The sequence below is a fragment of the Melozone crissalis genome, unplaced genomic scaffold, assembly GCF_028551555.1.
Source record: "Melozone crissalis strain CALT ecotype California unplaced genomic scaffold, PUWL_Pcris_2 ptg000016l_1, whole genome shotgun sequence".
Classification (NCBI taxonomy): domain Eukaryota; kingdom Metazoa; phylum Chordata; class Aves; order Passeriformes; family Passerellidae; genus Melozone; species Melozone crissalis.
Genome location: NW_026535794.1, coordinates 49,960,561 through 49,985,249, shown reverse-complemented (window position 1 = coordinate 49,985,249; position 24,689 = coordinate 49,960,561). Strand labels below are relative to the sequence as shown.

The window sequence follows — 24,689 nt, the reverse complement described above, 5'->3', positions numbered from 1 at the left end:
GTTTCATGAAGGACTATGTTAAAAAAAGATTAATTCAAAAAAATTTAAAACATCCCCAGTACTATTTTCCTAACTCCACAGAAAAGTTAGTCTTACAGTTTATCTTACTACTGTCTGGATGAAAGACAAGACTTAACTACAGGTTTCAAATAAAGCTGCAATAAGCTCAAATAAGCAACTGAGCTAATTTTGCTCCCAAGTAAAGCTTCATTCCTATTTCTAGCTCTAGAATATCTCCTGTAAACCCAAGTACTTTTCTAATTTTTACCTATTAAAGTTTAAGACAGTTTCTGCAAATCTTGCCATATTTTATACATTTACAATATCTGTAAAATTACCATAGTCCACATGTTTAAATGAATTAATTAATAATTTAGTCCTTCCTAAATTCTTGTAAATGGACTTTTGTTACAAATGTGTAACATTTCCCAAATGTAACGGAACATTTCCCAGCAAAAGTTCTGAAAACTGAAGATGCCGTCAGTATCACTGTACTTTATAAATCATCAATTTCACTGTCTTTACATCCTTCCTGAGGCACATTCAATGGCCTTCTGAATCAACACTTAGTAGTCTTCAACCTATTAGCAAACACACAATTTTCTCAGTAAAAGGGGAAGAGAAGGGATAATGAGGTTCTCCAGAATTCATGACAAGGTCAGCTGCTAAAATAGGATTCAAGACTAAACAGCAAGGCTGAAAATAAAACTACATAATGTTATTGTTCTTCAACATCTGGACTATGTTATTGCCCTAGGCCATGCTATTTGGACCGCGCTGCACTATGTCAGCATTAACAAGTCAGGTGCCTTTTAGGCAGGGGGAAGGCAAAAAGGTGTAGAAGGACATAGACTGCCTTACATAAGAAATCAAAGACTGAAAGTTTTTGGCATTTTAAACACACAGGTTGAATCACTAGCTGTAACACAGAAACTGACAGGATACTCCTCTATTTAGCACAGAGTGAAACATGCCTACCATAGCATATATGTTTTGCTCTCTTATGAAATACCAGAATTAAAGCTGAGAAAGACAGTAACTTCTGGAGCACTCAAGATTTCTGCTAAATGAGTGACTACTCCCTCAGAGGGTTTCCCTATCCAGACACTGATTAAAATAAAAGCAGGTAATTCACTTTAAAACGTGGTAAAAAAAGAAAGAAAAAGAAAAGGCCCTAACAGAACTTCTACTCGATGCCTGGTAAATTTTTGTGAGTCACTTTACATAAAAGACTCCTAATTTCTATCAGAAGTGATGGTTTATTTAACCATTGAAGCCCTTCTGAATTCAGTCTTCACTTGTGGCCAAACCCCTCACTCAGTTGCTTAAGCTGCTCTCTGAAAAAGCCGCCACTTCAAGTATCTTCTTGAAGTATCAACTCCACTATTTGCATTTAAAACACTCTGTAAGCCAACAGCCAGTCTTTGCTCAGTAGGCCTGGTTTAATTTCTGTCTTTATTATTTCATGCCCAGAAGTAATTTTATCTCTTTCTTCACAAATTCCTTTTGCTTATACATCAAGTATCCAATTCTCAACAGATTATCAGTGAATCTATTGAACGACCTATTTTAAAACCAATATATTTATCACAAAAGTGGGTTTTATCTAGAAACCCCTATCCACAAACTGCAATAATACGCCTAGCATTATTGGTGCATGTAAATTCAGCAAAGCAGCAAAAAGAACCACGATATTTACCTATCTGCAGCTAAGTCAAACAACTGACATCCATTGAGAAACTATTCAATTCAGGACATTTCCAGTACTTAATTCAGTGACACAGAAGCACCTGGGCTTAATGACTTGAATTTTCAAACTATCAATTACATCACAGCAAGGGTAAGAGAGGCACCCATAAGTGCTGTGTTCATTCATCTTTAACATATATCACAAGTATATGTGATAGGGAAGGGGCACTGGATATATGCAACATCAATGAGAAGGTTGACAAACAGGGAGCTTAAATTGGGATTTACTATTAGAGCGTGACAGTGACAAATCTAAGTCAGAGAGATCATGACAGCAGCTAACATTTGCATTAGTTTTTAGTGTGGCCAATTTCTGCATGTTCAGCTCCACTTGCACGTTGAAAATATAAAACAGTAAGGCAGATTGACAGATAAAACATAGATCTTAGAAGCAGAAAGTGCAATATGAGCACACAGCAGATGAAATATTGAGAAGTTTATTTTTCTGCATTTTAGATCCGTGTAGCTTAGGAATTACAAGTTAGTATTTGCACATGAAAACACACACACCACAGCACAGAATGAAAGGGGTTGCTAATGGCCTTTTGGCTCACTGTCCCACCTGACCTCTGCCTTACACAGTCAGAAGTAGAGATTAAGAAAATATGGCAAATTATCTTTCTTTTACTCTCAGTGCTGCTACTTCATTTGTGGGTAATAAAACTGGTGGTTTTAAGAGGCCCAACTCTCCTCAAACTGGACTTCTTAACACAGAATCATAAAATGGTTTGGGTTTAAGGGACCTTACAGACGGTCTAGTTCCAACCCTCCTGCCATGGGCAGGGACACCTTGCACCAGACCAGGTTACTCAGAGCTCCACCCAACCTGGCAACGAATTCCTCCAGGGATGGGACATTCTCTGCTTCTCTGCTCCAGTGCCTCACCACCTCAAGTGAAAAATTTCTAGTCTAAATATACCTTTTTCAGCTTAAAGCCATTCACCATGTCTTTGCAAAATATCCCTCTCCAGCTTTTCTGTAGGCCCCCTTCAGGCACAGGAAGATGCTGTGAGGTCTCCCTGGAGCCTCCTCTGCTCAGGGCTGAACAATCCCAATTCTCTCAGCCTGTCTTCACAGCAGGGGTGTCCCAGCCCTCTGATCATCTCTGTGGCCTCCTGTGAACTCACTGAACAGAGATCACCTCCCCTGCCCTGATAACCACTCTGCTTTTGGTGCAGCCCAGGACAGAACTGGGCTTTGGGGCTGCAAGCCCACACTGCCAGCTCATGTCCAGCCTCTCATCCACCAGCACCCCAGAAGCTAAGAAACTCACACCAGATCTGGAAAATCTGAAGTGCTTTGTATATGGCTAGCCAGCTTTAGTAGCTGCCATTTCTCTGATTTTGTGGGAACATGATCCCACAAACTCCTAACTCAAATAATATACAGAGACTGTTCCTCACAGTGTTTCTAATGAGTCTGTAAAAATCAACTTGACAATGCTAAGGAATTTTAAACAAAAACAACCTACACAGAAATGTAGGAAGTTTGACCTTTAAGCTCAATAGCCAACCTTACACTGTGTAAGTTCATTGACCAAAGGACTTTTATCAGGTCAACAACCAAAACAATCCATAATGATGAAAGGATTTTTTGGCAAATAGAAATCTACTCATGCTCATTGCTTAGGCAATCATGGAACACCATGCAGCTCCTGACATCTAATGAAAGCAAAAATATCTAATTTGAAGAAAGTAAGCTGTTTCTGCAGGCTCTTAAAGAACTTTGCTCTACAATTTCAGCCCTTCTCACCTTTGCTGAGGCTCCAACTAGCCATAAGTTTGAGGGCTTTTAAGTGTTTCTCAGTTGAACAGAAGAATTTTCACATCAATTAAATACACATTAAGAGGTACCAGAGAGATTCTGGTACCATGAAAATCTTGTTGTCTACACTCCATATAGCTGGGAAATTCCTGTGAGATTTAAACTGTAGTTACTTCTTGTAAGAGTCTACATACACAGCTGGTTTTCAAAAGGCATTTTCAAGTTATCAACTGCTCTTTCCAGCTGTTGCTATGAAAGTGCATTTTGATGAACGAACTGGGCCAAGAAAGCAGACAAAATCCAAACCACAAGTCTTTAAAATTAAGATGATTTAAAAATACAATACACAGAATGGAATTTCTGATTCAAGTCAATACTACAGGAGACCCTTCACCTCTGAAGGCATTTCAGACACTGAAATGACCCAAACGTGGCTTACTTGCTCATCAGTATTTATGAAAAATAACATGTAACAGTAAGGAAATACTCCTGGTATTTCATAGATAACAAAGATGAAAATAAACCCTGCAAGGCAAATATCCAACCAGTCAAGTGGAAGATTCATACAACATCTATGAAAGGAAACCCTTAGTAGGCCTTAAATTTCTCCTGCGGCTGTTCAGAATTTTAATGGGTTTTTTTATTTGTTTTTTTCCCCCAAAATGTATTTTAAAAAATAATTAAAATAAACAACCCCCCACCAAAAAATAATCAAAAACATGCAGATATAACGGAAAACACCAAAATATTTTTTTTTATGTAACTTGTTCTTAAAAGCTAATAAAAACTGACTCCAGCACTCCAGATAACCAACACTTTTGGATGATAGATTAAACATATCTGGAATCTTTTTAGTGAACTTATGTTTCATGTTGAATGAAAACAACAACAATCACCACTACCCACAAAATTCTTTGACATTTTGAAAATGTCAGTTAGAAACAGGAAGACAAAACTTGTAGTTATTATCCTAGAATATATAAAAAAATCAGGTGCTCTTATCATTCTAGAAGCTATGCTGATTTTGAGAAAACAACTGTGTCTGTTATATGTTTGCAGCTCTGTTTTTTAAATTAAAAATGCTCTGAGTTGCACCTTGAATTCTTCCTTGAATTCTTTTTTCTATTCACACCACTCTTGAACCTTGCTGTATTCATCCGTTCTCTCTCTCCATCTTTTCATACAGCCCTTGGCTTGTTTACACATTCCCTCCCTCTCCCACTCAGCTGCTACACTTTCCCACTGTTTTTTTACTGCTATTAGCAACAGTACTTGCACTCTACAGACAAAACACAGTTCAGAATCTCTGCTAATCACTGGGAGTAGCATATGACCTTGCTGTGGAAAGAAGCTTTGCACTGGTTCGGAACAGAAATCACACTGCAGCTCACGGTATCTTGCTCTCTCAGGCACAGCCATGTCCCAAACCACATCCCAAGCTACGTGCCCACCAACTGCTAGTAACAGAGGAGGAGTGGTGGGGAGCAACTACAGGAAAAGGACTGCACAGCCCTTCCACAGTCCAGGAAAAGGACACCATACCACTGCAGGTGTGGTCTGCACGGTAAAGAAAACACAGGCCCAAACAAGAACAGAAGAGGGAATAAGTGATACACTTCTATCCCACACAAAAACTTCTGCTACTCTTTATATTCCCACCCCCAGGAGACAGCTCTCAATGGTACAAAGCACCACAGTTACTGCCTGGCCAATTTCTAGGCCAGTGTAGCAATTGCTTTATTATCAGCATTCACAGGACTCTGTTGGTTTAAAAAGTCTCCTACCAGAGGATAAGAAAAATCAGAAATACACCTCAGAAATCCACATGCACTAAAATAACATATATATTTTAAATCAAGCTAATGTCTCAAACATCACTGTAGCTTCTGTGCCTTTAATATGTCCAATCCCTTTTTGAGTCAAAAGTAAAATATTAAAGCTGTGCAGCACCCACACTTCACAGAAACTAGTTAATCAGATTAAAGACTTAGGAAGACAGCCTTCCCTCAGAAGAACATCAGGGAATGGAAGATAATTGTTCTCATGCTTTAGGACCATGCATAGATTAATCAAGTATTTTGAAAGAAGACAAAGCACAAAATTTGATATGCAGATGCAGTAAGACAGAAGGATAATTTCTATTTATAAACCAGTCACATATGCTTTATCACCTAAAATGTGACAAGTGCTTCAAGTCATGAAACATCATTACACTGTATGCCATTTACATAAAAATACACTAATAAATAAAGAAGTGCTTATTCATTGTATGATACAGAACAGTATACTTAGTATACACTAGTGCAACAAATGTGTGTACCACGTATGTCCTCTTACAAAGCTGATTATATGCTTTTAGATAGCACTCAAATACCTTATGTCTGGTACTGCAATATGTTTAGTACATCTTAAGAAAACCTATGTCTGATCTTCCCTATAAGGCCATTTGTAGTTTTAGGCAGATAATTTTGTCCTTATCCTAATTATCTTGCTCAGCTGGGATCAAGGCAGTCCCTCACCTATGAAATCACAGGGTAACACAGCACAGACTGCCAAAAAGGTGAGGAAACACCAGTGGAAGCTGCTGGACTACAAGCCCTGGAGAGAGCGCACAACACGAAGTGCACACGGCGACTCCGGCCGCCACCTCCTCAGCAGCCTAATCTGGTTACCAAGGGATAATGGCAGAGATGCATTATCTCCCCAAGGAACACGGCAACCAGAGCGAGGAACAGCTCCTGGCTGGCTTTCCTCAGCAGCCTCCACAACTTGCAGGGCAATCCCAGACCTGCACTCACACCAGTATGTGAAATGCCTTTGAGGTCGAGGCAGCGCGTGCTCTCCCACTGGCACGCACTCACTACAGTACAAGTCATGGTCCATTTGTTTGCTGGGCCACAAGCATTGGATTATTTTTTTCCCCCCTCCACATTCTTCCAACAATAGCTTGGAGAGCTTGAGACAGTTAACATGGGGGCAAACAGAAAATCTGGTTCTTCCCTTTAATCTTCACTTGAGAAATCAGATTAAGATTCAACTGCTAAGCATCACGCTTTATTTACATTTCTGCTTGTGCTCAAGAAAACTGGGGAAAAAAATCCAGAAAGTTCCCATAAGCCAACATCTTGCATTCAAGATAAAACTGACATTACCACTTCTAAATAGCATTTCCAAACATACTTTGCAATTCTGTAATACATCCAGACTGATTAAGTGAGCAAACCAAATAAAACAAGTAAAAAAATCTGCTCTCTGGAATATCTGCACAATGCCTTCAGCCGAGTCTCACAAATATTAAGTTAAACATACATACTGGCCACAACAAAGTGACATTTTGCAGATAAAAGACATTTCTCAAAGGCTGCAGAATCACTAACCTTAAAACATTTTCTTCTATGTTGCATTTATTAGGAGGACATACAGAATATTTGCAAAACAAAAGACCACAGCCAAACCATCGTTAAATTTAGAAAAAAAGATTAAGACGTTTTCTTAACAGTAACTAAGGTTTTGTTTTCCCTTGCAGTTTCATAACACAACATCAGAAGATTGAATTCCTTGTAAATGTGGTAAGCAGTAGTTTTAAGAGAGACCAACAGCTACATAATCATCCTACACACTGTTAATTGTATCTGGCATTATTGCTCAAAGCTCCTACACAGAATGTCAGCTGACTGCCTGAACAGTACTTTGTTCTTAGTGCCTTTGTTAATGACGAATTAAATTATACAGAAGAGAGCTCCACAACCACCCTCACTTTATAAACCTCGACCATTACAGAATGACAACAATCCTACAGCTTTGCCTAGAGAACACAGCTATTTCTTAACATGCTACAACTTGTATTCTTAACCTGCAAGTTACCACAATTCATGTTTACACCATGGAGAACTGTGTTGCCTCACAGGAAGGAAACAAAGATGAAGAAAAACATTTCCAAGAAAAAAAAATCTCAGCAAGAGTGAGCTTGGTACTTATTCAGTTCTACAGAGACCATGACTTCCCTTGCACCTTGCAAATGACAAAAACACAAACATCAGAGAACCACCTATGTTTTTTTTCTGGACTGTACAGTCCAGACATAATTTCACTGCTCTGGTCACAATCATTATCTCTTTTGGTCTCTGACATTTGAAAGAACTAAGTGTAAAACACACATTTCAAGCTGTCTCAATAAAGAGTCTTTCCCAGGACTCTTACAACTACTGTTTCAGCAAATTCAGATAAAAAATTTAATCTTAATCTGAGATCTTTATAAACCATCTTCTTTATGCAAATCTGCATACATTGTCACTTGTGAAAGCACAGCCATCCTACCTCATCCCTAAACTTGCTGCAAGTCCAATGAATGTGCCTCAAGTCTCTCTAAAAATAATAATGCATATATAGAAAGTCATCAAAGTATTAAGCTCAGAGAACCTGGCTGACACACAAACCCAAGGGGTGCCCTAAAGATAAAACATAAGTCGAGTTTTTAACGAAAACACAACCATATAGTCTGTACCGCTTTACTGACCTACTTTCCATTGGTTTGTGTAACAATACACTGTGCAGCGAAGGAAACGTAGTAACATCCCATGTCTTTATTAAATATACATCCCCAGATCTAGCAGCAAGGCTCTTATTTTATGGCTATGCCGAATAAGTAAGAATTTCTTCACATAACAGGGCAGGTTAACATCCGCTTGTTCACAGAGGAGTGTAGTAAATTCTGCCTTATCTTGCAGAGGTGGCCAACACAAGTAACACCGAGGCGAGAGGGGTAAACACAACGCCAACATAAAAATGCACAGAGGAATCAGCCAGAGTAGTAAATAATTGAGATCACGGGCCATCCCAGAAACCCAGGCACGGTTAAAATTCCAAGAAGGGCTGGAGCTGCCACGCTCGGTGCCCCGGTACCCTCCGGCTGCCGCACGTAGCATCCATCGCCCATTGCCCGGCTCGGGCGGAAGACGAGCCCGCCAGCCCGCGATACCAACCTGCCATACCGAGCTCCCCGGCCCGCCCGGGCTGCCCAGAGCCCCCGCGGCCCCGCGCCGCTCCCCAAGGGCACGGCGCTCCCCACTCACCGTCCCCCACAGCCATCATGCCCGCCGGTGCCGCGGGAGGGCGGGCGCGGCGGGTCCCGGCCGGATCCCCGCCGGATTCCTGCCGGCTCCCTGCCGCTGCAGCCGCCGCCTCGCTTCAAAATAGCAGTCCCGCCTTGAGAGGGAGCCTCCGCGCCGGCCCGGCCCCGGCCCGGCCCCCCGGGCGCTCCGCCCCCGCCGTCACGGCCCGCCGCGGCCCCCCGCCGCCGCCGGGGACAGCCCACAGCCCGGGGACAGCCCACAAGCCCACAGCCCCGGGGACAGCCCACAGCCCCGGGGGAAGCTCTGTCCCCCGCCACCGCCACGGAACGTAAAACCAGAGCAGGAGAAGGAGCCTCGGTAAAGGACGAGCGCTCTGCGGAACAGAGATCAACCAAAACGCCACGTAACACGAAATGAAACAAAACAATAAAGACACAGGAAGGAGGAAGGGGTTCCGTTGAAGAAAGCTGCTGCCTCTTTCTTTGAGTTTTCGGGAGACTTCTCCGGAAATCCCCCCCGCACCTTTGAAAGAGAAACTGCTTCCAAATTTGGCATGTGTGCAACACACGCTGGGAGCATCAGTGACAGCCTGACCAGACCTGAGCTGCTGATCAGTTTGTACCTGATCAGTTTGTACCTGAATGTGCCTTTTGGGTGACATGCTGAGGGTAAAGAGTGCAATCCAAAGTGATCAAAAAAAAAAAAAAATAGTGGCAAGTAAGTAGTACCAATTTACTTAGTCTTGCCAAAAGAAAAGTTTAAAACTCAGGCAGACTGCAGCATATGCTGTTGCACAGAGCATGAGAACCACGCATTTGCAAGGAGCCAGACACAGTTCCCTGTAGTGACAATCCAAAAGCTCAGTCAAATTCCTTAAAACCAGTGGAAGTATCAGCCTGATGAGGCCCTTTTCTTCCAAATGGGCTTGAACTGACCAGTACACTTCATTGGTCAGTAGATTTTCCTATTTAAAATGATAAGCCATCGGGAAGAGCAGTTGAAATGGAAAATTATGCGATTACATTTTGACCGCTTGCATTGAGCACACCAAAGGAATACATGCAGCTCAAAACCTCTATAAAATAATCACGGCAGCTATCACCAGTATTCCCAAACGATATATATTCATGTTGTGCTGCACTGGTGAGCTCTATTAAGAGTATGTCGTCACTGTCTCCATAGTAACTATATTTCCAAATAGAAAACAGCAAAGGGAAATAAAAAACAATAGTGTAATGTGGAAAAACAGATACACACTCCTGCTATGGATTTTTATTTGCCCTTTTTTTTCCAGGAGAACACGTATTTCAGCTGCATCTTAATCACACATAACACAGCTCCCTACACCATGATACTAACATCACATACCCTACCTGTCATATTTTGTGTTTGTAAAGCCAGTCCTTTGAGCCATTAAATATTAAAATGGAAAAAGTGCACAGGTTGAATAGAGATGAACGATTTATCTTCAGCCCAATCATTCTGCTGAGTGCAGCAGGGAGCTCAGTATTAATAGTTTCCCTACTTTTGTTTTAATTCCCTGTCTCAAAAATGACACTACTATCTGATACAGGAGTCTGCTTGAATTCTCTTAAAGAAAACAGTATTTACAAATCTCAGGCAGCAGAAACAAGTGCTTTTGTCATGCTGAGATTGGCTGCCAGTTCTGTTTCCATAGAAATGAACATTCACTTGCTGAAAAATGGTGGTGGGGGGGTGCTTTAAAGAATCTTCTCCAGTTTGGAAGGCTACATATAGTTATGGTGGAGTGAAAGGGCAAAACTAGCAGCATGTGTAAGATACTGCTTAACAGGCAAACATCCTGATATGATTCTTTTAATACACATCATTATGAATGTAAACAAATCCCAAGGTTTGCAGAGCAGCTCACTCATTCACATAATTCACATTAAAGAAATGATCTCTGATTTTACTATACACATCTTAGAGTAAAAAGTAAAAAATCAAGGGTCAGCTGGAGAGGCAAGCTAGCAGTGGGATATTATTTAAGGCTGTAAGCCACTCTCATCAAGCAAAAGCACTAAGATTCCTACCCAGTTCCCTTGTTAGACATGGCATGTGTTGGCTTTTGAAACTCCTTGTTACATCCCACATGCGTTACATCCTCATGTGTTGGTTTTTGAAACTCCTTGTTGCATCCCACCCCAATTATTCCATCCATAAGTGTTTGAATGTGCCTTCCACCTTGTCTACCCTTGAAGAGGATCTGTCAGTCCCTAACAGTAACTCATTCTCCCCCTGCTCTTTACCATTCCATCAGAGACCAGATTCAATAAAGGAAAGAGGCAACATAAGAGTGAAGGGACTGTTCTCAATAGATCCCCTCCAGCACACTGAAAGTAAGATATTACATCTACCAGTGTGCTAAGATGGCAGGAAGGAGACCGTTTCCTGTCTGCCTGTATTTCTCCCACATACCTAAGCATACTAACATGATGTCTTTTAAAACTCTCAAGTATTAGATCAGTATCTTTTTAAGTATATATTTGTTTTGACTATCAATAAAGTATGGAAAACATTTTTGTAATCAGGTTGTTCAAAACTGCAAGCTTTGACTCTTTATTCCTTTTTTTCTTCCTAAGTACATGCTGGATAAAAAGACTGAACAACTGACGTTAGTATTATTTGATGAGAGAATCCTCAGTCACATCTCTGGATTCTCAGAAACTAGGTCAACACACCAAATATTCACTACCACAGCAGTGCAACTCAGGGCTATGAAGAAGATGACATCTTCTGACGTTGTATTAACAAGTTTGTCCCTATCCATCACACACTGAACAGAACCCCCATCAGTACAGTCACCCTACTTGGGACAGTAACTCCACCTGGCAAAAAGCCATTCCTTTTGCTATTAAGAAGGCCCACTATGGAGTTTAATGATATTAAAGCCAGATGAAGTGTTTTTGTACTTTCCACCCTGCCTCTGCCTCCTCCATTTGGGAAAGACAACCCTATTCCCACTCCCACCATCCCAAACCCTACTACAAAATATACAAAGCACCAAAAAAAAAAAAAAAAAATCCTCAACAGATGTATTTAGTCACTAAAATTTGGCCTTTATCCAGAGATGTTTGATAAAGCCCCTGAAAGAAAAGTTGGAACCAAGGCCACAGGAATTCAACAGTAACTTTAAATCTACACGTGCAAGCAGTAAATACAAACTGTCCTTCAGAGAATAATGAAGCACAAAGCCAAGATAAAGCACTAACAATGGAAGAATACCTTTCAATAACATTGAAAAACTGCCTAGATGGAAGCAACAGATGAACTAGGTTCAAGCAAAAATACTGAAACCAATGTATTTAGAGGGATTCTGTCATTTATGGTACCAAAATAGAATCACAGTAACTTTTGCACAGAAATTGCTACCTACAAGACAAAATACATGGTTTATACTGTCATACATCAGCATCAATATCTGTGTTTTGCACATGAGATAAAAACAGCTTCAAAATAAACTTTCTCAACTCTCTTAAATGGAGACAAAAAGGACAGAAGTGCTATGTAAACTACTCCAGCAACATGGTATATATATATTTATATATTTAAATAATTTCAATGCTTATATTCCCCTTTGTGACTTTCTCTGTTCTCCTGAGCACTACCGACAGAAAAAATATCCATGTAAAATGCATCTCTGAATCTCTCAAACCTCTGAAACCTATGCAGCTGTATTAATGTTAAATGCAAAAGATAATGGTTCACCCTTTCATAATGAGTAAGTTTACAATATAACAGAACATAAACATTTACATTTTTATGTAAAACATTCTTACCCAAATTAGAATGCTGTGGGTTTTTTTAAAAAATATAAATTTTTACAAATCAATGTTTAAGTGTTCAAGAATTGCAATGCTTTATTTCAAAGCAAAATGCAGCATGAAAACTCTTGCTGTGTTAAAGAAAAGGTTTACAAAACCACTTTCCTTTGAACCTAGAGTCACTTCTGTTTTCACACTAACAAGAAAAGGGTGAGAAAATTTAAAATGAAAAAGGTATATTTGAGTACATTAAGGAATTATATACATTCCTCAAAATATTTCTACTCTTGAACAATTACACTTTTTAGATACAGCAGACCATAATCAACATAGTTACTTTCAAAGACAAATTAATAAGAAGAAACACTTCCTAATAAAACAAGATCTATTGATTCCTTGCAGGAGACAACGAGGCTTCCAAAACTGACTATGCTAACGCCACTGTCAAGGCACCTCCTTTGTTTTGCTGTTATGTAACACTTTTTTTCATAATTTACAGTTTTAAATTAAATTTTCATACTAAAAAATATGGTAGCAATAAAGCAGTAAGAAGCAACAGGGATTTTCTGCATAACTGGTTGTCTTTTCCTGAAATACACCAAAATAAGGAGCTCAAGCTCAATGAAGTTTTAACTTCAACAATTGTCTTTGAATGCTGCAGTCTCCTATTTCTGTAATTTTAAACTCCCTGTATTATAATCATGATACAAAATTTGAACAGAGAAAGTATCAAACACACCCATCACTAAAGTACATTTTTCTCTTAGAAACATACTAAGGATAAAGGTTCATCTGATCTTTTTTCCCATACATGAACACTTTGCAGCATTCTTCTATCCTCTGCTGAGCACATCTGTAACTCATTAAATATTCCCTGCTTGTTTCCATGCAGTTTCAACACCTTTTCCAATTGTATTCTGACCACAATCCAGCAAATACTTCCAAGTAAAGTGCACAAGCTCGTTTCATCAAGTGTCTCATTTTCTTAGCATTTACATGTTGCTATTCCTCCATCTCACATTGATAATGCTAGTATTTAAATACTTATCTTGCATTAATCTAAAGCTGATTATAAATATATGATCTTTCATACTCACCACTGACGTTACTTAAAATCATATTGTCAGAGTTTCTTATTTCATCAAATTTTGCAAAGATTGTTTGCAACCTATAAAGAACAAAAACAACAAAGGATTTTTAAATGTCTGAAATCCCACTGGCTACTGGTAAAAACAGAAATTAGTTTATTAGCATACATAAAGCAGCAATGCAAAATATACAAGGGATTAAGTGTATGAAGAAACAATTCCTAAAGGATTCCTCTTTAGCTCAGCATCTTCACAGAAATGCATAGAAAACAAAGTAAACTTAGCAAAGAACAAAACTTTAGTATAGTTATTAGCATGACTAAAAATAACCTTCTATAGTTCAGGTTCAGTAATAGCACATATTGGGTACATATAGTCTATATATATATTTATTCATACTCAACAATGAAAGGTTACAATTTGAACTATGGAATGTTCAGTAGAAGAAAAAAAAAGAATTTAATTTGTTCTAAGACTATTAATACTTTTCTTCAAAAGGTTTTGTTCCACAAAATTTCCTCAGTTTGGTTATGAAAAGAGCTCTGTGCTAGCACTTCCACAGGGAAAAAAATGCCAAACAACAAGACTTTCTTCTAAACTTAAGATACCCTAAACACTTAGATGAGTCCAACCCACACACCACTGATTTTAACTGTCACAATACAGAATACACTGTAAATGCTGTGCTACATGTAAACAGCAAACAGACAAATAAAATTCAGGATAAACCAAACCAAAAAACTCTACAATCCTACATTTGCAATCTAGTCCCACAGGGCAAAAAATGGTGTTCAATCAAGAAAGCTGGCAAAACACTTCAACAGCCCTTTCTCATCACTTCTGCAGAAAACTCAATAAAAGCAGTGGAAGTATCTCCCAGAAAAATGTGACCCACACATTAACAATAGATTTGCACTGACACTGTTCAGCTGCAAACAATTGAGAATATTTTCTTGTATTTCTCCAAAGACTTCTCTGAATTTTAGACTACTTGGTATATGGTAAGATGTAACATGCACATGGGATTTTTAGCTCCAGGACTATCAGGACTGAATCCTGATTTTAAATGAACACAGTTATGAACTACAAATCACATGACAATCTGCAGGTCTCTGAACAGGTACAGTTCAGCTACATCAGAAGAACCAGAGACTATACTACCCCAATTCAAAATTTGCACTGATAGGCTGTCTTTACAATTCACAATCCAAACTGATGTATGACAAAACAAGAAAAATAGGTAAGAACTACACCTGGGTATGAAAATTCTCACAAGGAGAAAAGTCAAGGACACAGGAAGATTTCACTTCAGCATTTCATTTCACTTCACACACCACTTTTATGCAATGATCCATGTTGAGAGGCAGTGCACTTAGTCTACATTCTCTGAGACTTGCATATCCCTTTCTCTCACTGGGACCTCATTTACCTAATAAACCTCATCACCTAATCATGAACAATGTGATAAAAAAATGAAACGCAGACAGACAACAGCATAAAAAATTGGAGCCCTATCCCCACTGCGCCCCCTTTCCAACAATTTGGGACTCTCAGGATGCATTATTTTTACTTTCCAAATACTTCAAAGCAATATGCTACAGAGCAAATTTGTCCTGGACTTAGTAAGCCCACAATCAGAACTATACAGATCTCCACAAAAAGGCTTACCCTACTGCAAGGATCTAAAACACAACCAAAAACCCTCTTAATCATTAAAGTCAATAACCCCTACCATCTCAACTTGTCTCAAATCTAGATGCAGCTCAGTAGTAGTTTGCCTAATCTTTCCCTAGCACACTCACCAGCTTGTGTCTGGAACCTATTATGCCCTCTCCCTTTTGCACCACCATTGCATTTCCAACCAATGCTGCCACAGCAAAATGAAACGGCAGCAATTCACAAATGTCACTGCTCTGCTATTAAACTTCAAGTTTTGAAAAGATCACTTTTGCAAACCAAAAGCAGTATATACTGAAATGGGGTTTTCTGCACTTGGACTTGAAAAAGTAAAACTTTTGAAATGAAATGTTTTTGGGGTAGTGGAATTTACTAATGACACATGAAATCCCATTAACATGCTATGTGCTTTCAACCATAGCAAGCGAGGAGTTCACATGAGAATCAATATCTATAACAATGCATTAGGCCATCTTGCTTTCATAACAAGAAGTTAATGTGTTCGCCTCATATGTTTGTGTTTATCAGGGATTGCTGTGAGTTCCTCTTAACAGTGCTGGATTCCATAGCAAACACTGCATTAGCAGTTCACCTAGTGAATAAGAAAGACTTAACAGTATATCTGAAAGGCTCAAACTGTCATCCCAAGAGAAACTAAGTATGACTAGAGAGATTAACAGATTTGCCTTAATTTTTCACTTTGATTTTTACATCCTGTAAAGCTGATGTTATCCACTTGGTACAAATATTTTAGAGAATTCAAAAGAAAAAAAAATTTCCTGCTCTTTTGAACTTTGTTTTCAAAAATGCTTTCCTGAGTATTTTAAACAGAAGCTAAAAGCAAAATGCTTCCTTGTAAATATTTTACAATAATATACAAGTTGCCTCCACTCTGGGCAAAATACTTGATAAAGTATTAACTATAAACAATTTAAAAAAATGTGTTTGTCAGCAGTGGATGCTACATTGTCAGTGTTGCAGGCTGGAGAACAGCACACAGTACTGCCACTCCTCACACTTTCAAAGCATGTCGTTATGACCAGAGACACACTCTGCAGTATTTGTCATAATTGCAACAACAACAGAAGAGCCCATTATAACACAGCTGTCAACATGGTAAAGCACTACTGCAGAACCAACCCTCTCTTTAGAAGAGCTTACAGGATCTGTAACTACTACTTTGCAAAGTCTCTCACAACAAGTTTGTCCCTCCCTCTCCTCCCACTCTGCTCTTCTTACTACCTCCTTCTCTCATTTCTTCACAGGGTGACAAGCAGCAAGGCAGTATGGGCTAGAGTCTCTAAAATTATTGCAACCACCATCAATTTAAGAATGCTTACAGGAGGTTCAGCTCCTGGCAAAAGAGAGCCTGCCAAGAGGAGTCCAAGAAATTCTACAGGGCTGGATGAAGACCAGTTTTACTGGCAATAAGGAATGTTTTTGAGAAGGGAAGCATTATTACTCCTTCAGCTCATATCTGCAAGCCCAACTCTGGATGTGGCAATCAAAATCAACCACTGAAGTCACCACAAGTCACTGGTGGACAGAAATACTATCTCCTTTTCCCAAATAGCCATAGACAGGTCTTCCTCACCTTCTCATATAGATGGGAAAATTCCCATTGACAAAAAGCACAAGTTTGGGACAGCAGGTATTTCTGGATGGGCTGTCAGTGAATAAATGAATGAAGGCATGAAGTTGTAGCACTTTAAATGAGGGCTCCTGGCAACCTGGCAAACCCTCTCCTCCAGCAGGCGACAGGTCTCAATCAAAGGTGAGGATGGGCAACAGGAGGAATACACATTTACCTTGCTAGGACACAGCTTGAGCTGACACGTACACATGGAAACATGGATGCTTCCAGAGAATGTGCACAACATTTCACACTGAAAAGCTGTTTTTCAAGACCATGCTTGATGCAGTTCAGCTGTTCATATGATGGGCAGAGGGGATACCTACCTAAAAGTGTGGCCCTTGTGGTGAAGAGGCAAAAGAGCACCACTCCCCTATCAACAGCAGAAGGATAAAGAAGAAGAAGGAGGGATGGTGAACTAGTCTGTTGTTTATGTCCAAACTGAGTCTAAAGAAGGAAATGACCCATATGAAACTTTGCAGTTGTTTCTCCATATTTCCCCTTTCCAAGGGGGGGAAAAAAAAAAAGATCTTGAAGACATGTGTCCACATCTGGACACACAGATGGACCTCATCTACAGCTTGAACTAGACAGATAAGTAGAATGTGCATACCACATAAAATGTGGTATTCAGAAACACATACTGCAATATGCTTCAACATTTTAGGAAATGAAGTTTGGCCCTAGACATGGGAACTAAACAAATGACTGGTTTTATGCATTTCTGTTTCTCAAGCAATAGTGGGGAAATTTGTCAGATGAATTCCTCAATGATAAAAGCTTTTAACACTCAGACTAAGTAACTGCTATCCAGAGCCACATATACTATTTCCATTCAGGGAAGATCAGCCACACAGATTCCATACTGTAAAACATTCAGTTTGGCCCATAGAGAACAAAACCTCTTCGGTATTTTTGGCTCACTGAGCAATAAATAAACATCCATTTTCACTATTCACAAATATATTAGCACTACTGCTTTCACGTCTGACACCAAAGACTGTCAAACCTCTTTGGCAGCAATTATAACAAAAGGGAAAACAACATCCAAATTTCCAACTGCTGACTTTACACTGATTTTTCTGGAAAAAGAAAGTGCTTCAAGCAAAAAAGCATAATAATAATCTGAGATTTTTAAGTTAAAAAATAACAAATAGAAAGAGGAACTCACTGATTTCATTTATAAACAAACTCACCAATTAATCTCAGTAAAGAAGAGAAATGCACTGAAGAAAAATAAATAGTAAATAAGTCGAATTGAACTACAAAAGTAAGATCCCATATTTTATTCATTACTTAGATTCCGACAGGTCCAGTAAAGCCCTGCAGAAAATCCAGTGTTTTCCACAAAGGCAAACCCTACCAGGTGCAGATTAGAAAACCTTTTAAGCCTACTATTATTAAAGTACTGACTGTATTTGGCTTTATACAGACACAACATGTATATACCATTTGCATATTTAAGGAAGTTGAACAATTTCTCAAAACAATGCTTGATTAACTTTCCTGCCTTCCTTTCAGCAGACAGGAGCTCTTATTTTCCAGTGCTCTAGGATGGAGTGCATTCAAGCAGCAACACACAGCTCTGTAATGTGTAATTTGTTATGCAAACAAAACAAGCCTACATTCTATTGATTCATGTGTGCACCAAACACTAAAGTAATAGATTTTTCTGCTAATATTTATGTTTACATGTAATTTTTAATGCACTGAGTTACAGCAAAGGAGCTGCAATGCAGTTCTTTAAGGCTGAACTCAACAACTGAAAGCAGCCGTGTCTGAACTACAGATTATCTGTAATACTTAAAACCCTTAAAACCAACCCAGACACACACACATGAACACAGATTCCCCTCAAAATAATGATGATACTCTACATCAAAGGGTTTTTCCCCCACAGATCATAGCTCCTGCATAACCACTTGAAAATTTTACTGCATCTAAACAAAGGGAAAATCTCTGACAGGCACGGGGGAAGAAACGTCTTAAGTGAGGTCTGCCTCTGAAGGAACAACAGTCTGAGCTACCACAGAGCTAATCTAATCTGTCTTTCCTGAGCTTTGTCAAACGCCTTCTTAGTTGTGTGAAGGAGTAAGACAGGACTACAGGAACTCTGCTTTCTGTCAGGGATGGATGGGACAGAGAGTAGCAGTCTCATGTTTAACTCAGGCAAATCCTAACTCCCTCCTTTATCCCAACCTGAAATCTACTGCAGAGGACGCAGCACTGACACTCAGCTCATGTTCTATTTAACAACAGTCCTGACTGTCTGGTGCAAAACTGCTGGAGATTTAGTGGCAACAACCCATTTAACATGCACCAAGTAGAGTCTTGCTTCTTTATGTAAATGCAAATTATACAACCATGCTTGCTTTCAGATCAGGGGGAATTTAGTATTCAGCTGATTCAGACAGTAGAAACAACAACTTGGCACCTACTGCAACTAAATTAGAAGCTGTTGATTGTCCTGAGGATACAAAGCACCTATGGTGTTTAATCCTATTGGGATCCCAAGATGTACTCAGCTTGTATCATATGGAATTTTAAACGGTGAGGAACTTACAGTCAGACCCAACATTCCTTGCAAAAAGGCTGTGATATCCGCACTCTTTTATTCTCTGTTCCAAAAGATGTCCAAGGCCCTATCTTAATGCAAGGAAGATCTTCTTGGATATATTCTACTTATTTGATAGGAAACTTAATTTTTTGAATTGTAGTAATACGGCCTAACTTCTGTGGTAACCATTTAACCCACTACTAGTCTAAAAACAAGACTATCATTAAATAGAAGAGAATGTGTGCAACTTCTCATTCTCATAGGCAGGGTAAACTTGTGTCTCAACAGGCTGAACTCTGCCTGGAATGAGAAACAATAAATTCAACACCCTTCTTCCATAGCCCTTCTTCTTTCATAGAACTGTAGAATGGTTTTGGATCATCCAGTTCCAACCCCTCTGTCATGGGCTGGGATAACCTTTCATTAGACAAGGCTACTCAAAGCCCCATCCAATCTCACCTTGAACACTGCTAGGGACAGGGCAGTCACAGCTTCTCTGGGCAGCCAGTTCCAGTGTCTCACCATCCTCACAGAAAAGGATTCCTAATTCTTAATATTGAACCTAAACCTATTCTCTTCCAGGTTAAAGCCCTTGACGCTGGTCCTATCACATCCTTGTAACAAGTTCCTCTCCAGCTCTCCTTACACCCTCTTTAGGTATTAGAAAGTGCTCTGCAGTCTCCTAAGAACCTTCTCTTAGGAGAGTTAAGTTTTAGCTCTTAGTTTAGTTTCTTAGATGGGTCTGATACAGCACTCATCTGATACTCTCTCTGAAACCAAGCAGTAGACATATTCAGCTTTATCAAAAAGAAGTGAGATGAAGGTGATGGTGAAGTGGTATGCTAATATCTAAGGGGTTAACACATTTTACAAAGTATAAATTGTCTTAACAAGGAATTTTAAAGATTTTATGGAATAAACAGTCTTTCTCACTAAGTACAATTTCAAGCTTTGTCTGGCTTTCTTAATTAATCAAAGGTAGAAACAAAACAATGTTTTGTTTCATATAAACTAATATAATACTAATAACAAATTTTCTTTCATATAAACTAATCAACACAATACAGTCAGAAACTCTAGTAACATCATACTGAAAGGCAAAACTAACTAGAATATAAAATAAAAATTACAGTAATTTTAAACCAGCATTTTTAGTGAGTTTAAAGTTCAGATAAAAAACAGTAAAACATAAATGGCTCAGAATTACAAAATCAGAACAGCTAGCTCACCTTCCAGGAGGAATTCCTCTTTTTGTAAGATCTATTCGTACTTTCTCTCCCACATGTCTATAAACCTCTACAATGGCTAATATGGCAGCATCTCTCACCTGTGAACAGTTTAAATTGTTAATTTCAGGGTTATAGAAACCAAACCAACATTTGCTGACAGGCCACTCATCTTACAGTTTCTATGGCCCTGTATGCCAATTCAGTTGAAACAGTGAGGGTGAAAAGGAAAGGAAATACAACTGTTATATCAAGATGGCATTTGTTCCAAGTTAGAGAGCACGTCCAGATGGTAAAAAAATCCTAGAATAACAGCTTTAGAGGGAATTTCTGGATCTGACATAAGAATAGCATTTGTGGAAAAAATGTGCTTTATCTAGGACTCGCTCACAGCAGGCAATTCTTTCAAAAGTTAGCTCCTACACTCAGTCTTGACATTTCATCTTGCTTCCATCTGTTTTGACACACAGCAAGGTCCTTCTGGAAGACTAAGACTGCCCACAAGAGTGGACCAAAGTGATCAGCATTTTCTTTATTTATTTCAACTGGAATCAGGTGGCATGACATCAGCACAAGAATGGGAATAGGGCAGGACAGTGAAAGGGGAAAGAACAGGGGAAAGGAGATAGAGCGCCTCTTCAAAAATTTTAAACCATGGTCATCACAATAAAAACTGTCAAAAATGCATTTTAGTAAATGCCATTATTCGCTATAAATAATGTCTGGAATTCATTTAGTATTATTCTTTGCAGCAGTTCAAACTAAACATACAATTGCTCTAGCAAGATGTGAACTACATCTTTTCTAATGATCAGCAAACAGGACAAATTCTCAACAGAATTTCTATAGAACAGAACAGTGCTATGCAGCACAGGGGAGATAAGAACTTTGCTGCATTCAGAAATTAAGCATAAAGACCAATCCCGTTTAAAAGTCCATCCCCTATCAATGTTATCTTCTCCCTTGCTGTATTCATAGTCTTTTCCCTCAAACACAACTTCAGATAAATCAAGATATTTTAACCATTTCCACTGGAAGATTTTCTGAGGTTCAGATGTCACCATTATGAACTACTTCCTGATTTTCACTGCAGATGTTTTTGCTTACTTTAATGATTTTAATGTCAGTCCTTGCATGTTCTTAAATGCCATTTGGGTTCCAACTGGATAATTACACATAATGTTAACTCCAGCAAATTTGGCAAACTAGCACAGGTTTCACATAAGGGCTGCTGTGTCAATAGCTTATTTTTTTATATATTTCCTTCAACATGCTCTGTAAGAAACAATTATTTTCAGCAATTCCTAGTTTCAACTTCTGAAGACAAAACTAAAGGGGCCACTATATCATGATATTGCTGCCTTTGCAACTCTACTTTCATCTTCCAGTGAATGGATTGATTAAGAAGAAATTTGGTTTATTTTTTCTCATGGTAGAAAATAATGATCTGCTGCACACAAGGACTCTTATCAGCTTTTCTTTGAATGCTTACATTCATTTTGCTTTCACTGCTCTGTCAAAGTATAGTTGTTCAAGGCCCAGTAAGTACTGAAATCCTTACCTGACTGTTGGAGTCACCAAATGCTATACACAGATGTGGTACCAACTTGCTGAGGATTAATGGTTGTGCACCGTAACTAAAAAAAAAAAGAAGAATGTTTTTTAAGAAAAAATCGGAAAATAATTTTTGCAGAAGTGAACTTTTGGCTTAGATTTTATAGAATACAAACTGACATCAATCAAGCTCTGTCTCTCTCTTACTAGTCCTTTATCTACTTTTAAATAAGATAAAATTTCTGTAACTTTAGTCTTTCTTTCAGAAAGCCCGCTACTTAAGTAGTTTGATTTTTCCTATATATTAATTTAATTGAAGCAGACTCCCTAAAGGATTACTTTCAGAGAAAAATGACATTCAGAAGGATAGAACCATTACATCTCCATAGAAACAAAAAGCTTACATGTTTAAGGTAGCAACAAGACACAAACACACTCCTTCTCGGGATCGGTAATTCTTGTGTTTAAAACCAACAGCAAGGCGTTCCCAAATGTACTATAAAAGCAGAAATAATGGTGTTTAATTACCAGGAGCACAATACAACATAATTCAATTCCATACAATTACATTCATAATAGTTGCAAAAAAAATAACAGAAGGCAGGTCCACTGGAAAAGTGATAAAATTAACTTATGAAATGCACAATAGGGAACACAACACAGATTAATTCTACACCAAAACCAATTCCTAAAATCCTTCAGCAATCTAGCTGAGTATTTTCCTTGTTTAACAAACAGCTCTTAAAACATACAGAATTGTTACAGTTAATGCACACAAAACAAACATTAACATTACAAACTACTAACTCAAGCAGAAGTTACTATATTCTTTTTGCTCCAAATTCTGTTTCCCTGCCAAAATTTCCTCACATCCATTTTAGCTTGTCCTTACCCCTACTCCTGCTGTCCCACTTCTCCCTTACTTTTGCTTTAGATCTATTTCCTCATTTTTTGATTATTTCTTGCCCCCTCGTTCTAATTCCTGCGCTTCCATTTTTGCTGTGCTTTCGGTTCTCCTCTCCGCGCTGCTGCCGCTTCCTGTGGTAGGATCCCCGGGCTCGCTGCACCCTCGCTCACCTCCCTGCGCACTCGTTTTCCTCTGCCCGCCCTGGCTCTCTGCCTGCTGCCTTCACGTTACCTTTCCATCTCCTTGCCGTGCTCTAGCCGTGTATCAGGGCGCTGGAAGCAGCAAGGTGGAGCAGAGGAGCTCGGGGATTCTCCCTGGGAGCAGCTGCACGGGCTCAGGCTGCAGCCCGGCCCAGCTGCAGCGCTGCCATTGCAGCCCGGCCAGCATCCGGGCAGCGTTGCCTAGCGATGGATGGCTGCACGCTGCCAGGAGCTGCACACTTTGCAGCCCAGGCACCTCCCTCCCGCCAACTGCACCCCGGAGTGCTGCAACTGCAACCTGTAATGACGCCACACAAAGCTGCTAAAATGTATTACATGCTAATTATTGCAATCGGCTTGCTGGAAAAAAAAAAATAAAGCCTTCACAAACAGCTGTTGATCAACAGAAACAGAGCATAAGAGCAGGGAATATGCACCCTCTTTATTAATGAGGTAGCACGCTTCAGAGCAGACATAAAATTTTCCAATTAGAGCCCTGCTTGATAATTTTGTCCCATCTGTGGTTTTTTGTTTGTTTGTTTTATACTTCATTGCATTTAGAGAAAACAAACCTTAGACGAGCAGGATACAGCTTGCCAAAACTGCATAGCTTAAAAACAAAGAACAGGATTTTACGGAAGAAAACATCCTTCCAATTAACCCACTGTCATGGACAAACATGGGAAAAAGGAAATCTCCTTGCTAGATGTATAAAAATACAGGTGGAGAGGGAACTGCTGACTACTGAAATAAGCAAAGCAGACCAAAGAGAAATTTCATCCTTTATTGAATTATCCATTAAGAGCTAAATTTTTTTAAGCAGAGAAATTCAAATGGCTGCTTAGAAATTTTAACATTCAAAAGTTCCTAGCAAGAGTTGATGTCAACCTCTCTTAGCCCCTTTCATGCACATTTATACCACCTATATTTTTATGCCTTCCTGTCCATAAACAGCTACATCTAGTTCTTGCTCATAAAAGAAACAAAAACCCCCCAAACATCTAAAACAAGTAAAGGGATTTAATGACACGACAAATTAAGTATTATTCAACAATATGCTAGAAGAGGCAAGGTGAGTTGAGTTGAAAGAAATTTACAGGACTTAATCTTCAAACAATTATTCCACTCAGCTCTTCTAAAGGGATGCTTCAGTCTGCAGCAGAGAGCCTAAAGCTCTGTATTTCAGTGCTGGAGGCACAGGAAAGACTCTGCTGTTTTGGTCCCTGCTGTGAGGATGATTGATGTTTTTCATCCAAATTTGTAATGACCCATAGGCTTTCCTGAGAGCAGACAACCAAAGCCAGGCTTCTCCCACTCTGGGGGAGCTACCAGGAGAGCCGGACCTTGTCTGACACACACATGGTCTTCCTTGGACCCCACAAACCTCATATGCTTTCTGACACAGAGTCATCTCCACAGGGGATGGAAACTTCCTTCCACCACCTCTATGTACAGCCTAACAACTCTGCACAAAGAT

General features: G+C 39.3%; 1 protein-coding gene across 14 annotated transcripts in view; it reads right to left on the bottom strand.

Annotated features, from left to right (window-relative positions):
- CLASP2 (cytoplasmic linker associated protein 2) overlaps positions 1-24,689 on the bottom strand; it is a 146,286-nt gene that overhangs the window by 95,070 nt on the left and 26,527 nt on the right. For 12 of the 14 annotated variants that reach the window (XM_054273698.1, XM_054273700.1, XM_054273702.1 and 9 more), the window contains exons 4-7: positions 22,510-22,601; positions 22,113-22,188; positions 20,555-20,652; positions 13,468-13,538 (exon numbers count right to left, since the gene is read on the bottom strand). In XM_054273698.1, coding sequence (XP_054129673.1) covers positions 13,468-13,538; positions 20,555-20,652; positions 22,113-22,188; positions 22,510-22,601 — 337 coding nt within the window. Of the gene's footprint in view, positions 1-8,585; positions 8,659-13,467; positions 13,539-20,554; positions 20,653-22,112; positions 22,189-22,509; positions 22,602-23,243; positions 23,410-24,689 lie in introns of those variants that run through there. The other 2 variants (XM_054273709.1, XM_054273711.1) reach the window with 2 other exon arrangements.